This window comes from Cyprinodon variegatus, unplaced genomic scaffold (genome assembly GCF_000732505.1).
Source record: "Cyprinodon variegatus isolate N-32 unplaced genomic scaffold, C_variegatus-1.0 Scaffold22, whole genome shotgun sequence".
Lineage (NCBI taxonomy): Eukaryota > Metazoa > Chordata > Actinopteri > Cyprinodontiformes > Cyprinodontidae > Cyprinodon > Cyprinodon variegatus.
Genome location: NW_015150475.1, coordinates 1699895 through 1717719, shown reverse-complemented (window position 1 = coordinate 1717719; position 17825 = coordinate 1699895). Strand labels below are relative to the sequence as shown.

At 36.4% G+C, this 17825-nt stretch overlaps 1 protein-coding gene across 1 annotated transcript in view; it reads right to left on the bottom strand.

The window, feature by feature from the left end:
• Positions 1 to 17825, bottom strand: part of hcn4 (hyperpolarization activated cyclic nucleotide gated potassium channel 4) — a 100196-nt gene that overhangs the window by 69267 nt on the left and 13104 nt on the right. Inside the window, exon 2 of the mRNA XM_015391200.1 lies at positions 1696 to 2119. Coding sequence (XP_015246686.1) covers positions 1696 to 2119 — 424 coding nt within the window. The remainder of the gene's footprint in view (positions 1 to 1695; positions 2120 to 17825) is intronic.

The following is a 17825-nucleotide window of genomic DNA, read 5'->3' as shown; positions in this document are numbered from 1 at the left end:
TCTTCCTCATGGCTCCTGGGGGCTCAGGCAGTGTGGCAAATAGGGATTTCCTTGGGGTTTTGGGTCCCTCAGCACTTGCCAGGCGCTCTAGGGGGGCGGGTATTTGGCTCGCCACAACCAATATTGAGCATTTTTCCTTTGGATAAACTTTATATGCACAAGTGCACTCTCACAAACAACTACAGGTGCTTAGTTCCAGGTACTTAGAGATTCACTTACATACAGAAAGCCCATATTCTTATCTTCAGCTACCACAGTAAACATGTAAGATTAAATAATAGTACTTATACTTCAGCAATAGTATCAAGGTGCTAATTTATCGTATCTGTTATACTATATCCGTTGGTTTTTGCTGAACTTTTTACATCTCTCTTTGCAGGTGATGAAGCAGACTGCGGAAGTTTTATCATTGTCTCCCATTTATCTCCTCTTTCTTTCATCTTTTCTCCTTTTGCTTGATTTTCCTTTCCTGTTTACTTTCCCATTGCAATGTCCATATAATCTGTAATACTCCCTGCATGAATTATAATAAATCTATTTATATGAATAAATCAAGCAGAACACTATGGAAAAAGCCATATTGCTCCCCTTTTAAAGCAAAATCTGTTGGGTTCTTTTTGGCATCAAGACAATTATTCTTATAGCCACAGGACACTGTTTAAAAAGAAAAAAGCATTACGCTGCCATGTGTTACGCATAAGTTAGGCTGTCGTTGGACATAAGTACTGGACTCATTATGAATATGCTATGTATACGACACAAAATTGAAAAAAATACATAGAAAGTTCAGCATATGCCGGTGTTTTAGGAGATTGTGGGACGCCAGGCATACGCTGGCAAAATCAGCAAGATGTGACAGAGCCCTTACTATTTGCATAAGCAATCTTTGTAGATACACACCCACTCACACTGCGTGTGCAAAAATCTTTTAAGATCAAGCCATAAGTCACCACTCAGAACATCCCTTTTTAAATAAAAAATAAGTTTCAAACTATCACAGTTCCAATAACCTCTAACATTATGATCTAGTACTTCAAAGATTTTCTTTATTGTCAAATGAAATCATGTAATCGAGTCCTCTGGTGCTGACTTCAGACTGTGATTCTGACAATTTGCTTTCCACCCTTTACCTAGGAGTATAAACAACAATCCATTCAAAGACAGCAATGGGAACTTTTGTAATTATTGCTGCAATTATAATCATCCTTGAATTGCAGCACTGCCTCTCTGGGGTCTGTGGTCCCACTGCTCTCAGGATGGGCACATGGAGGTAAAATGCTAATCAACATCCCAGCTTCATCAACTTATCGGTGACTTGCTTACAGCATAAGAGTCTCTTCACCCCTTTAAAAGGGGGCTGCAATCAGAAGAATTTCTTTCCATATTTCCCTATAGGGGGGACGATATAGAGGGTATACACCAAAAGTGCCAGCAGGAGCACCGCGGGATAGGAATATTAGTTAAAATACATTTCAATTTAGAAAGTAAAACTTGGCAACCTTGAACAAATTAATTTAAATATGGGTGTTTCATTGTTATTTACTGTATTATCTTCATTGTGTTAAGCTTACCCTTAAAGATTCATGGAAACAAAAGATTTCCAAAAGACAGTTTAAACCATTTGACATTAACTTAAAAAATGCCACAGGGTAATAGTTAACAACAAGACTAACAAAATGTGAGTAACTTTCCTACCTCTTCCCACTGGTGGATATAACGAATGAGTCGAGACAGTCGCAGGAGTCGTAGCAAACTGAGGATCTTTGTAAAGCGTACAATCCTCAAAGCTCGTGCTGTCTTGTAGAAATCTGAGTCAATGCGCGTCTCTACTATAAGGAAAATGTAGTCCACAGGGATGGAGGATATGAAATCCACCACAAACCAGCTCCGCAAGTATTTGATTTTGATCTCCTGAGGATCCAGGATGATCTCTGTGTTGTCTTCTTTGACAATGCCTGTCCTGAAGTTGAGAACAAGGTCCATGAGGAAGAATGTATCTGAGACGACATTGAAAACGATCCAGGGGGGTGTGTGCTCGTCCTTGAAAAAGGTGATGCCCACAGGGATGATGATGAGGTTGCCGACCATCAGCAGTAACATGGTCAAGTCCCAGTAAAACCTTGAATCAGAAAGACAAAACAGGCATAAATAAGGATTACTGACAAGACAAACAATACCAAAGTTTAACTTAAACACAAAATCTTCCCTGCATGTAGAACAATATATACAGTAATGCACAAATAAATTAAAGATTTTTCCTTGTTTGCAAGGGTTTACAACCAAACTCTGTAAAATAATTTCCATACTGTTGCTTTTTAAGTTGCATTTATGAGGACACAATAGTGTGCATTTGTTGGCTGTCTCTGTTACCATTATACAAAGCTACAATAAAAGAGTTGCAAAGGTCACATAAATCAAATAATTGTAATTTAAGCTCACAACAATTGGTAACAGCTGATGGAAAAATGTAATGAGAAAATACAGGACATTCCTAGATATAACCATGCTGCAAAAGATTTAGGACAATAAAGGAGGTCCCCCCTCTTACAAGAACCTGAGACAGTATGAAGCTATAGTTCAAATGAAAACATAATTATGGTTTGGGACAAAGTATCTGTGTGTGATTAAATAGTCCAGTCAAACCAACAACCAGAATCCAATTGTTAATCTATGGCAACTTTGAAAATTGACAATGAACAAATAGTCTCCATCAGATCTGAGTGTGACATGACAGCTTTGTTTTGCCCCACCTCTGCTGCTACCAAAGCCAGCCTGATTGAACACACCTGCCCTCAATCATCTCCTCCTGTGCATTTAAGCAGTCTGTTCCTTTAGGCAAGGCAAGGCAAATTTATTTGTATAGCACAATTCAGTACAAAGACAATGCAAAGTGCTTTACATGATTAAAATACAGGAAGATAAAACAGAATCAAAGCAAGTAGGAAAAAATAAAAAAAATAAATAAAATAAAATAAAACTCCCATGCCAGTGCATTTTGTTTCTTCCAGCAAGCTTCCCAGCCCCTTTTTCCAAGCTTTCTAGCCTCTCTTGAAATTTTTTTAAAACTTTTTTTGCACTCTGCCTCTTCACAGTGTGTTTGGCTACCTCTCCCCTCTTGACTGTTTCTCAGTGCACCGATCTTAAGACTGTCATTAAACTACAGAATTTTGGAAACTCTTAAGTTGTCATTTGAGTCCTGCCTGTCCAGATTCCTGTAACACTGAGTGGTAGTTTTGAATAAATGGAAAACAATTTCTGCCTCATGATGTTCAGAGATTTTGTAGAGTCATGCCTCAAAGTACTTTTAGTAGCTGGATTTGCATTGTGACAGTAAAACACACCTCACACTAGAGTCCTGCAACGGGTCGGGTACCCGCGGGTCCCCAACGGGTCACCCGCTAAAATGCTCTTTTGCGGGTAAAAAATACATAAATAATAATAAACGGGTACGCGGGGTCGGGCGGATGTTTTTTTAGTGCTGGCGGGTAGTTGGTGATTTCTTTTTTAATGCGTGTGTGTTGTTATGGACATCAGAAATGTTATATTAATCAGGCACTGGGGTCACCCTTGTTGTACTGTAGCTTAAAGCCCTGCCGGCAGTGTGGGCTTACCTCCAAAAAGGCCACAGTCAGTGCACACATGTCTGCTGCAGTGTTAATGGCGCTGTTCTGCAGCGCAGCGTACTATAGCCTATTACTTGATGTGTTAACGGGTCGGGTTGCGGGTTAAATATCAACGGGTCGGGTCGGGTTAGGTAGTCATCCTAAAGGGTTCGGGCAGGTGCGGGTTGGTAAAACTCGACCTGTGCATGACTCTACCTCACACTTTTAAGAATTGCATGTGTATAAACATTGGAAGCCGTTCTTCATGAGTTAATCTAATGTATCCTACCATTATTACTGAATACTTCTACTGCACCCATTCATGAAATGTGTATATTTTAGCATTTGTTATAGATGTTATTTAAATATTGCTACATTTACAAAGTGCAAAAATGTACATTAAATATGATACTACTGTCATACACGTACTGCTGCCATTCTACTGGACAAAAACTGATAGTATGTGGTTAAACTACTGACAGCTACTAAATTACTCTCCTTTTATTAATGTCACCATTGTTTACTTGTTTATACGTACAGTCCATGGCATAATAATGAAAAACTGGTTGAGTGGCTCACAGTGTATTACTTCTGACTCCCTATTTGTATTCCTCCAGCAGTAGTTCAATGTGGGTGGGCATGAGAAGTGTTTGAATTTGGACCATAAAACAGAAATCCTAATTTGATTTAAGACTAAATGCTAATTAAAATAAGAATCATGCTCTTGTCTGTTTTCTGTGTCTGAAAGTTAGAATATAAATTGCTTTTTGCAATGCTGCTAGTGGACTAGTAATTAAATCAAGATATATGATAAATTCTGTGTACAAATAGACCGGCTCACTGATCTTCTCTGATGCTCTGTTTCAATCTAAACTAGGCAATACACATCTGTTTTCAAAATGAATATGACAAACTAAGTGCAGGTTAAAGAAAAAAACAAAGGATCTATGCAACATATGTATCCAGAGGCAAATACTACATATATCTCCTCTGAAAGGAGCTACAGCTAGGAGGAAGCTTCCCATTTTTTTTCCTCCTTCATTGCTGTGCATCTGATGTGTATTGATTTTTTTCAGTTCATTCATGGTGTGTTGAAGTAAATAACTCAGGGGTTTCCATTGAACCGCTGCTGTACATAATCAGAGTGTCACTGAGTAGTGTAGCTCGGAGATGAGGACCCTAATTCATGCTCAGGCAGACGTTGGGGGATAGAAGCAAATACGCTTTTATTCTTTTCTTGTAAACGGAGCAGAAAATGCTTGTTGTGGCATGTTATCCATCCGAGAACATAAAAATGAGGAAAGGCGGGGTAGCAGGAAGGACATGGCCTAGAAAAAAACAACAAAAAACATAACAAAGAGCAAGAAATTTAGGTCAGCACTGAATACATCAAAAATGATAATGAATCATGTTTAATACAAATCAAATAATTGGTAATCAGAACTGAAACTACACTTGAAACAAAATGAAAACAAAAGCATGATAATAAAAAAAAATCATGATAAGAAAAAAAAAGTTGTGTAAAAAGAAAATGAAGAAAAAACACAGGGAAAGTAAAAAATAAGAAATATATGAACATTGCTCAATCCATTATCCAAAAATAAAATGTATAAAGAAAGTGTTGTCCACAATAAACTGACAGGCTGGACAAAAAGAACATTAAACAGAGAAACAGCCAGGAGGCCCATTTGCAGTTTGCCATATCCGGCGTGGAGGAACCATGTGGAAGAAGATACTTTTGTCAGAATAAAACAGAACTTCAGAACCTTGAAACTCTGTCTGCAGCAGACCATTAACTTTACACAAACTTCCTCACAATGAAATGGTTCCTCAGCTGGGAGAAGGCAGAAAACCAAAGTTAAATGACAAACGATCCAGAGGTATACAGCACCTGAAGGTAGTCTCCCTACCTCCATAGTCACCATCACCTTAGTCAACTGAGATGGATGGAAGAAAACCTTAAGATTGGGTCAATGATTCACCTGCAGTGGTACAATGTTCTCTAATGTATAGCAAGAAATTCAATGGAATGGTTTTTAATAAAAAAATATTTAGCATAAATGTGTGAAAAATCCTTAATGTCCAGACCTAAAGCAAAATCTGCAGGACCAATTTAGAAAATGGCTGATATTAATGATTTTCTACATTTCAGCAAAAATCTAGATCTAGAATTAGCAAAGATTTTAGTGTAGTACAAATTCTAAAAGGAAATACAACGAGGTTTGTTTGTGTGACTTTACTGCATGCAAATGAAGTTAGAAGTATACATACATACATACTTCAACAAGACAGTATACATAATCTACATTTTATAGAAAATATTAAAGATTCAGAGCTTTGTATATCTTTAAAGATTCTTTAACACTGGATGCAATCCTTTTTTATGGAACACTATTTCATTAAACATGCATGTGTTTCACAACTATTATTCTAAAACATATACAGCTTGTGTCACTAGCCACTAAGGTTTCCCAAAAAAATGAACAAAAATTCAACATTAATTTAAGTATGAAAATCTTATATTCCTGACACAGGCTAAAGGCCAGTGTTTTTTGTTTTTTGTAATTGGCCTTTATGCACAAAATGTATCACGAAAACAGGAGTTTTTAAGTGCTTAGATGAAAGTTTTCAAGAAAACCCCTGCCCTGAACAGGGTAGACATGGTCTAAACATACATTAAGAACTGAAAACCATCTGAGTCTCATCTACACACAACACACCCACACAAATCACACATACACAGATATGCATGAAAAGAGAAAACTGACAGTAATTGGAATTCTTAAAAGTGAGAGGGAATCCACTGTTCCAATGTGTTGTCATTTGCAGTTATATTTAGACAGACCTTGGCACCACTGCGTTTGTTCACATTAAGTCTGAAAACCTAGAGGACAAGTACAATTTCAAAGGAAAAAATGCAAACACGTGTCAAGACATTTTATACATATTGAATTTTTGTTTTTCCTGACTTCTGTGAAATAATTGACAGATCATCATATTATGTTTAGAGTCCAATTCTTGACATAAGTCATTTTTGCTTCATTGCAATATCTGAAGCTGTAAAATCTTTCCCCACTACTGTCACATATCATAAATTAAAATATAATAAAAAAAGAACCATTCGTCAGGGATCTGGATTTTCCGTTAGCTTGAAGCTTTATCAGCAAAATTAACAGAAAGAAAATGCTTAAAATGAATCTATATCTGTTTCACATCCAATACAATTCATTTTCTAAGATAATTTATTTTTTTGACTATGTTGTGACTCATTGGGATACGGCTGCATTTTATCACATCTATCTTTTTTATCTGTTATACATTTGTGCTAATGAATTTAGAAAGAATAAATCGCTCCGCATTTTCAAAGTGATTTACGACAGAGAAATCAAGCAGTGAAAAAGCATAATATGGACAATGAATGAGTGTTCGGTGGGTGACAGAAAGCAAAACATCCAACATGCTGCAGGGATTCAAACTCTCAATCATCCAACTGGAAAATCATATGTGGCCACATATGAAAAAAAGAACATTGCATTAAAAAAAGGCACAAAGAAACAGTAAGTGAACCTTAAAATTACAGGTCATAGTAACGGCATGTTGTTGGCATAATGAAGTCTGATAATGAATGTGTTGAAATAGTCTTGTATGTTTTCTGTGTGAGATCTGCTCCTTTCTCTCATTTACAATTTTGTGGTTTTGCATTTTTTTAGTTGATAAATACCTGACCTTATTCGATAAAAATTAAAGCTGTTTTTCTTAAAAGATTTTGTACAAACCATGGGTAGCAAGACCTACCTTCCTTGCAGGGACTTTTTTATCTTTGACATTGGTGTTACTTTAATCTTTATTCATTTAATATAATCAAAATATACAGAGGGAGTTTTTTTTCATTATAGGAAGTACTCCTGAATAAGTGCACTTGTGATTTTTGTACGTATGCTCATTGCTTTTAATACTAGTGAGGTTCAAAAGTAGGTTTTCAAATTATGAAGGATTCCTTCCTTTCCATTTGCACAACATGCTTGTTCAGGCTGAATAATACAGCAAATAACTAAACTAACTAACTAACTAATGACTAAATGCAATAAAATAGTTCTAACCAATTGCTATTATACACTAAATCAAACATTGTAAAAGGTCTGTGCTTATATAGTGATTATTCAAGTCCAAGGACCCCAAATAGCTTTAACCTAAATTCTCTCATTTATACACAGTTGGTGGTAAGTTAGATTGTAGTCACAACTGCCCTGGGGCAGGCTGACAGAAGTGAGGCTGCCATCAAATCTAGCAGCAGGCAAGGTTCTGAGCCAAGAAGACAATGACTAAGGTCCATTAGTGGGGTCCAATGGGAAACCCCTACCCTTTGAGACACTGTCACCCTTTACATTTTAGTTATGTTCTTATTAAAATTAATTAAATTAAGTTGGAATTGATCTATACAATTAGGTTGTATTTGGTTGATTTACATTTCTGTGTATGGTTAAAACATGTATATCATGTAAACATTCATACTGAATTGGCATCATGTTTATAAGCTGAAATGAACTGAATTTAATCATATTGAACAGTTGACAGTTTCTGATACAGTATAACAGCATCTGAAATCACAACATTTTAAAATTATCTTCATTAGTCATAAAATTATTAGTTCCATGTTTGAGTTTAGAAAACTAAAAAACAGCTGAAGTTTGTTTTACTCTCTCTAAAAACAAATCCATGATGCTTGATATAGTCTAGAAACAGGTGCTGCAAAACTGCAGAAACTGAGCTCTATTGTGCTGTTTACATTTCTGTGGAAAAGTAAAATATGTTTCTGTCCTATACATGCTTTAAAAAAAAAAGAAACGACCGCTGAAATTCAATCCACCTTCTAATGCAGCCCTGCATGGAAGCATCTCCTGAAATGGGACACAGCTTATGTGTGTTTATAGTTTGCCTGCTGAGTCACATGCACATGTTTGTGTGCATATAAGAGTGCCTATACTGTATGTTTGTATGGAAGAACAGAGAATGTCAGGATTTCTTGCTTTCAGTCCTGTGGGTTTACCTCTTAATGGAGGTCAGTTCAACCAAACATGGTTGGAATCCATTTACTGTGTTTTATTATGCATTGGAAACCTGATACTGAGGAGCATCCTTCTATAAATACAGCTGGGAAAGAAGGAGAAAAAAAATAAAGAAAAAAAATTAAAATACACAATGTTAAGCTTAACACTCATAATATAATAGAAAAATATGAATGTTTTAAAAAAATATTCCAACGTTCTTAAGAAATTGTCGCATCAAAGACTATTAAATGATTATACAAGAAATGTTGATAAAATCAAGTTTCAAAATAAAAGCTGAGATTGCAAAGATGGAAAACATTGTGACATTTTACTGTCTGAAGGGATAGAGCCACAGCCCACTCTAGTCTCTAGTGGAGTGACCAGGGACAGCAGTACATGTTGTCACCCCTAGAGTGCTTCTAACTACACGATAAGCCTCTCTCTTTCTCCTCACCATGCAAGTCATCAACCTGAAAGGAACAGTGAGGGTTCCCACATACAGCCCTACCTAGGCCTTTGCAGTAGCCTAAATTCAAACTGAGTAGTTACAGGGAATAAAAGGAAACTCATTAAATATAAGGTAAATATACTGAGTGAATACTGTGAATTTTTTGAGTGCATGTGGGTGTGAATGTCTGTGATGTTTTTGAGATTTCACAGCCAAAACACTAAAAGTATAATGCAGAGAGATCTGCTCTCATTTCGCTGCCTTTTTCCTTTTACATGCTGACTAAATGAAAAGGAAAAAAAAAAAAAAACACTACGAATTATACTTCCTTTGTACACAAGCCCAGTGAACTGATTTGACCTAATCAAATAATTGCAATTTACCCGCCTTTGCATCAGAAACTGACTTCCTGTTTGTTCCCACTTTGTCTTTTCAGACTGGATTTGTTGTTTTGTTTGGATTTTTATCAGGGGTTCAGTTCAGAAATACTGCCTCACAGGGAGTCCACGGTTTCTAGCTCAAACTTTATGGTTTTAACTTCACAGAGTGCTGATTCAGTTTAATTAACTCACCCCAACTGGCACTAAGGGTCTTTGAGAATAAAACTCTTTATGAGTTACTTGTGGATGTTTTCTTTCCTGATTTCCTGCAGTTGTTTTATTAATTTTATAAAGTGCAATCTACCACAGTTGGCCTTATACTAAAATGAAGGAAATCATTCTGTTGATGGCAAAATTTCTTACACATATACATGCACTGTGATATTACACAGCACTCCTTAGTCAATGACTGCTAAAGGTCAGAAAAAAACACCAAAATTCTCCAATTCCTATGATGGGTGCAAATTATTCCAGACACAATAACAAACCACAAATATTAAAAACAAAATTATTCAATTCAGCAGGATGCCAACTAGTCTAACAATTATCTAATGTTCTATACTACCTCATTAAATATATTTTCTTGACCATGAACAACATTGATTTGGCTCTTTCTATGTGCAAGTTGCTTCATTTAAATTCCCCTGCAGTTGCATGTATTTTGTAAAAGTATTTAAAATAGTTATTTCCATTTACTTTATATTAACCCCAAATTGCATGAACAATAAAATATATTAATAACTAACTGATGGAAAATATAATGCAGTTCTCAAGCTTTGATCTGGTTTGCTCCTGCAGTCAGTAATGCATCCATTAATCTGTAAATTAAAGGTTTCGTAGGAACTTCATAACAATTGTTTATTAGAGCCTGCATGTAAATTTTTCATGCTGCATACACTACCGTTCAAAAGTTTGGGGTCACATTGAAATGTCCTTATTTTTGAAGGAACAACAATGTACTTTTCAATGAAGATAACTTTAATGTAGTCTTAACTTTAAAGAAATACACTCTATACATTGCTAATGTGGTAAATGACTATTCTAGCTGCAAATGTTTGGTTTTTGGTGCAATATCTACATCGGTGTATAGAAGCCTATTTCCAGCAACTATCACTCCAGTGTTCTAATGGTACAATGTGTTTGCTCATTGGCTCAGAAGGCTAATTGATGATTAGAAAACCCTTGTGCAATCATGTTCACACATCTGAAAACAGTTTAGCTTGTTGCAGAAGCTACAAAACTGACCTTCCTTTGAACAGATTCAGTTTCTGGAGCATCACATTTGTAGAGTCAATTAAACGCTCAAAATTGCCAGAAAAAGAGAACTTTCATCTGAAACTCAACAGTCTATTCTTGTTCTTGGGCCAACCCCCTGATTTTCACACCTGCCTCCTGAGGAACTCCTGCTAGCTTCTCACTTGCACCTATCACAGAAATTAGCGATTACAGAGTTACAAGAGCAGATGCGAAGTGCACCACAAGCAGGTGAGTGCTCACCAAATCACCCTCCTTGCTCTGAGTGAGGAAGAGCTTACTTGTGAGGGAGGAAGTCCCTCACAAGTCCAGTACAAACAGGCTCTAACCAGAGTAGAAAAAGAAGTGGGAGGCCGCGTTGCACAACTGAGCAAGAAGATAAGTACATTAGAGTCTCTAGTTTGAGAAACAGATGCCTCACAGGTCCCCAACTGGCATCTTAATTAAATAGTACCCACAGTAGCCTGTTTGTGCTGTCCTCTAAAGGGAGTAGTACACACTGTTGTAGGAAATCTTCAATTTCTTAGCAATTTCTCGCATGGAATAGCCTTCAGTTCTAAGAACAAGAATAAACTGTCGAGTTTCAGATGAAAATTCTCTTTTTCTGGCCATTTTGAACGTTTATTTGACCCCACAAATGTGATGTTCCAGAAACTCAATCTGCTCAAAGGAAGGTCAGTTTTGTAGCTTCTGTAACGAGCTAAACTGTTTTCAGATGTGTTTTCTAATCATCAATTAGCCTTCTGAGCCAATGAGCAAACACATTGTACCATTAGAACACTGGAGTGATAGTTGCTGGAAATGGGCCTCTATACACCTATGTAGATATTGCACCAAAAACCAGAGATTTGCAGCAAGAATAGTTATTTACCACATTAGCAATGTATAGAGTGTATTTCTTTAAAGTTAAGACTAGTTTAACTTTTTTTCATTGAAAAGTACAGTGCTTTTCCTTAAAAAATAAGGACATTTCAATGTGACCCCAAACTTTTGAACGGTAGCGTACATCAGATATAGAAACTCAATCCTTCCATGGTTATTCACCCATACATTGAATGCATCTGTGTCTTTACTGGACTTTATAAGAAAGACAGCTGCAGCTCATCCAAAATGCCACTAATGCGTTCAAACCAAAACACATCACATCACACAATTTGTAAAATAACTGCATAGGCGCCCGTTTGCCTAGTAAAACATTTTAAGATTGTGCAATAGGTCTATAAAGCACTGCTGTTCTTGGGCCCAAATACATTTCTGAGTTTCCTTTTGAAGCATAGCCCCTCAGGTCATCAGAGTCTTGGTTACTCAGTGTTCCCAGTACTGCAGAGGCTGCATTTACTTACCTTGCTTAGAAACAAACCCCAAAGATTTGGGGACATGAAGAAAAAATCTGACTAGTAAACATGTTTCTGTCAGGCTGTATCTATAGGTTGTTTAACATCTGGTTCTGTGATGCAATGCTTATAAGCTCACTCTTTGTTGTTTTCTTTTTGTCTTTCATCCGATGTCCAGCAAAGCTCCTTTGACTGCTCTGTCCAAATGGAGTCAAGCTTACAGTAGGCATTTAGGCATTATGTTCACACAGATGTGGAGATTTAGACCAAAAATGTTATTTTTTATAATGTTAGGGTTTTTTTCTTTCGTTGCCTTATTTGCTGTGTTTCTGTAGCAGTCACAGCACCACCAATGGGGCTGGCATACATACTGAAGCTTTTTCGGTGGTGCTGCATGCACTCAGTTGGACATACATTTCTTTTTTTAATTGAATTAATACCATTTTTGTTTTCACTAGGAAAGAGCCTATGTAAACTTGCTATGACTACAACCATTTTTTCTTTTATGTGTTGGGGTGAGAAGATCTATCTCTAACACTGAGGAAGAGGGAATCCTTAGCAGGTTGTTAGTCCATCATAGAGCAGAAAGATAAAATTCATAAGAAATTTAAAACTAGTGCGTCCAAGTCATGTTTTTTTAAATCATTAAAGTTGCATGTTCTTTTTTAATCTTTCCACATTGGAAAAGAGTTATTCATTGTCAAGCTTCACTAAAAATCTCAAACTGATGACACTCATGTCTGTGATGAGTGAATGGAAACTTCTGATAAGAACTGCAGAAATTGCATGGTTTCAAAAGCATGTTGTGGTTAAGAATACATAGACATACATGTGGTTAAGAATACATAAGAATACATTATTTCTATAATGTATTCTTAATTAAACTATAAGATTTCTTACATTTGTGGTCAAGTTTTGAGGTAAGTTGCTATCAAGTTTAAAGAACAGAAGGAAAATATAGCAAACTTAAATGATAGCAGAAAGAATCACAACTCTATTCAGCCCACTGCCTTGAAACAATGAATTAGTAAAAGTGAATAAATAAAAAATAGGCACAAAAGGTTCTTGTGAGAAATAGGAATGAGTTAATTTTGCATAAGATAGACTTAGCCACAGTGAGAGGCAATCTTTGATAAAGCATCACGCTTAATCTAAAAAACAGCTGTACAAAAACTTTTCGTTGCTACTATAATAAAGCGATCCACTGTGTTGAAAAGAGTGAGATGAATAACACAGCAAAATTTAAGTGTCTGAGTAAAAAAAAAAAAATCAGGTTAAAAGGGTTAATCCTTTTTCTGTTTGTCACTAGTTCCAATAAACTGTCATAACTGCTTCTGCCTTCACCCTGCACAGCTAGCGGGCACAGTGCAAGCACACCAATGAGTCTGAGGCTATGCAGTAAAATATGTCTTTAGCACACAGTTTTATCAAACATATGCTGAGAAGATTTCATCAGAGGTCGGGGAAAATCTCCCCAACCTTAGCCTAAAAATGGGGATTTACTAACTGCTCTTGGAAGCGAGGGGAGAAATAAAATCTACTGAAAGGGGCTAACCTTACTGAACACAGCTTAAAGAGATCCATTTATAAGATTACAAGTTGAATGCTGGTGGGACACTCAGGTAAAAGACTTTCATTTGTGTAATATGTGAATTAAATGTAACCTTCAATATGGTTTAAGTGCAGCACGAGTTGTATGAGGTCATGATTCAACAGTTTATAGCTTTTTGTTAATATGATATTTTCAAATCACCCCTGACCAAAAATACGTTCTTAGAATTAAGGCTGAGATATGAGCACATCTGCAAATTTTACTTATTTCTCTATTTCTTAACATACAAAAATGCATCCCAATAAAACATACTGTTATTGCAAACTTAATTGATTACAGCATTTCATTTCAAAAAGTGACTAATTTGTTTGATGGATTTGTTACACACATTGCAACATGTTTCAGGTGTTTATATTGGTGAATTTTTACGATAATGACATACAGCTAATGATAATCCAAAATTCATTACATGTGAAAAACAATAATTTCAATTGACAAGGAAAACATGATTAATAGTGCAGAACTCTTTTTTTATTATTATTATTTTTTTATTATTATGTAATTTTTTTATATATATAGTGCAGAACTGTTTAGCCATGTGAACAAGAGGACTAGAGCTAAGTAACTAATACCCTTTACCTGAAGGTTAAGTAACAAAAAGTTGTTCTTGTGTTTGCTGCTCAAGGAAAAAAAGAAACATCAGATGTATGTCCTTACTTATTTCATAAGTTTTCTTTTCAGTAAATTTTGATTACCAAACACCTCTCAGAGGAGCATAGTTATGCCGTATGCCTACATGAAAAAGAAGTCAATCATTTGATCCTGAAAGAAAAAATTATATACACCTGATACTGTTTTGATAGTTCTTTTCAGCCTAAATAGAATTCCAGCACTGGGCCAGATGAGCTTGGCAGAGCCTCCTATCAGAACATAAAGGAAAAAGAAAATTACAAACTATAGGTTGATTAATTAACCCTGGTTCACTGAAACACAGTGAGGTCTCTCACCATGGGACATGCCCCAGTGCTGTCTCCATAAGTTCTATTACATTACGCCAGTCTTGAATGGCCAGCAGAAGTGTTGTCTGCCACTGGAGGAGGGATTTTCTCCCTGTATAAGAGGGAGGAAGTCCCTCACAAGTAAGCTCTTCCTCACTCAGAGCAAGGAGGGTGATCTGGTGAGCACTCACATGCTTGTGGTGCACTTCTCATCTGCTCTCTTAACTCTGTAATCGCTAATTTCTGTGATAGGTGCAAGTGAGAAGCTAGTAGGGGTTCCCCAGGAGGCAGGTGTGAAAATCAGGGGGTTGGCCCAATACCCGGTCGCATCTTTGATGCATTTAAAAAGAACTTGGCTTTGGGAAGCCTTTTCCCATTATACCTTGAATGCAGTGGTCTCTGTGAAAGTTTCGGGCCATTCAATGCCTAGCTTTGCAGCCACTCTTCTACAGACATCGTTCAGGTCCACCATACTTGGTTTGAGTATTTTTTCACTGTGGATCTTTGACTTTTCTTTATTGTTTCCACATTTTGCTAGGGAGGTTTTAACTAGTCTTGCTCATATAGGCGACTTAATGTTTACCCTATTAGCATATATCCAGTATAGTACCTCTGTTGGTTTTGTACTATGTTTTTGCATACATCTATTTAAAATACCAGACTGACACCAAAGGTTGAAAGACATCTAGCAGAGAGGAAAAGATATACAATATGAAAGACAATTTAGATAAAATAGGACCATACAAGATCAAAACAGGCTAACATCTGTAAAAGTTGCAGATGACACCACCCTCATTTGAATTATCTCTGGAGGGCTGAGACTGACTACAGGTGGAAGACTCACCATCTGGTGACCTGGCGCAGCAAGAACCGACTGCAGCCCAATGCTCAGAAAACAATGGAGATATGGACATGGACCTGGAGACAAACAGTCCCAGACTTTCCCCTCTGGCAGGAGGTTTCAGTCCACCAGGACCAAAACCTCTTACCACAAAAACAGCTTCTTCTTATCTACGTCTGGCCCCATTAACAAGGCCCAGGTCCCCAACTAACTGTTTCCTATCCAAAACAATACTGATATTTCAACAGGTGTTATCATTTTACGAGAAATAACTGAGAAAAACTGTTATTATTTTAGTAAGAGTAAAATAATAACAGTTGTTGCTATTGTATATTCTTTAGATCTACCATAGTGTTTTTGCTCTGCAAAATATTACACTATTTTTATCTATTCTAATTACATTCCTAAAAAAAATTGCAGTTTTTTTATTCCACATTATGTATTTCAACATTATATACATGTATTTATGGCAACTGTGTTTGTCTATGTAAAGCTCCTTATGGCAAAATAAATTACTTGTATGTGTAAAACACTTCTGGGAAGTAACTTTTTTCTGATTTTGACTCTGATAAGCTCACTTTGTGATTCAAAACGCTGCTAGAGTCCTAGTTCTAAGGGGTTAGTTTCCATGTTCATTCAGTCATGTAGAAGATATCAGTGATACTACATTTTCTACCTTCACACACAAACTGCCTTAAGATAAATCCTTTTTTTTACTCCTTTCCATCCAGATAAAGATCATGAAACTTTTTTCTGAAGTCATTTCCTGATACAGTTCCACAAATGTGTGTCGTGTAAGTGAGGATTTAATAAATCCCTGTACTGGAGCAGAACACCTCTGCTCATGCTATGGCTGAAGACGGCTGATCTGTATGTCTAGAATATTTGTTCTGCTGGAAGAGGAGCCAGTGACCAGTTTCTCTATTCCTGATGATGAAAAGCACTGCTACAGCTTAATGCCACCTTTACGTTTCATATGACATTGTTATGTAGAACATGATAACTAGTTGTTTTTTGCTACACAAACCATTAGGCAGGCTGATGAGCAAAACCTAATCTTGACGCCACTCCAAGTGCACAGATGCATTGCAATTTGCAGCTATGTTGTGACAAAATACAAGATACTACATGATATCTGAATCCTTTTGCTAAGCACTTTATCTGTTGTGAAGTTTTAGGACTTTATATTAAGTTTATCGAGGGTAAAAGGGGCTTCTTAAAAGGTCATGATTTAAAAGCATAAAGAAAATTCTCCTTTAATAAAGGTAAAACCTTTCTTAAGGATATTTTATCTTCATATAAAATCTAACTTAAAGCCACAGATGGCATTCTAAAAGCAAATGTACATATTGCTTTAGCTCTGCAGTTTCTAGATTTTCCATGCTGAACAGCCAGGATTTAAATTATTACACATCTGCCTTGTAGAGGCCGTCCATTTTGATTTCGAACCTGTGTGAAGAAAAAGAGGACCTACTATTGACTATGAAGATGGAGCAGATAAATCAGGAGTGCCACCATGCCACAGAGGAGACGGAACGATCTGTCTCTCACCACTGCTTGTTTCATAATCCAGATATTTGTCTGTCTACTAGACACCCAGCATGTCGCAGGACCAGGCCAAACAGATTGATTCAGGTAAGTATTTCCTGTGAATCGTGACGGCTACCCAAACACACAAACACACCTCTCTTTTTATCTGCACCACGGTCTCAGGCCTCTCTGAGGGGAGACCCCACTGTTCTAAAACACAACACGAAAGCCGTGAACACTCTAAAGGTCTCCCCTAATGGACATTTTATTATGTATTTGGATGATACTAGCATTGTGTTTTAGGGTAAAACATTTAAGATGAAACACACACTACAGATAGTAAGAAGCCAAACATCATGCAATCAGTATTTTTTTTTACTATTTAAAAAGAAGGAATTTCAGAAAAATAAAACATTTCAAAGAATTTTATGTATCGTGCTAATAACTGAGCCAAGCAAAAAATAAAAGTTATTTTTAACTCACGTTAAAAGGACAGATAAATGTAAAGAAAAGGATTTTAAATTTCAAGGTTTGAGAAAGATTTCATCAGAGCTTAATCACCCCGCAACAGTAAGCAAGTGAAAAGTAAAGCCAACCAAATAAAGATTTCTGCTGCTGTTGAGAATTGAATTTCTATGTCAATCAAAATAACACATTAATATTAGGTAAGCTACAGTTTTTTTTAAACTTCACCTAAAAAGTATTTCAATCCTGCAAAGCAGAAACTGTTGATGCTAGGAGAACAACAAGTCAGTTGTTATATTAAAACCAGTCTGTGTAAAACATTGACTCTACACTGCAAAAAATGTAAATCTCAATAAGTCATTTTTTCTTAAAT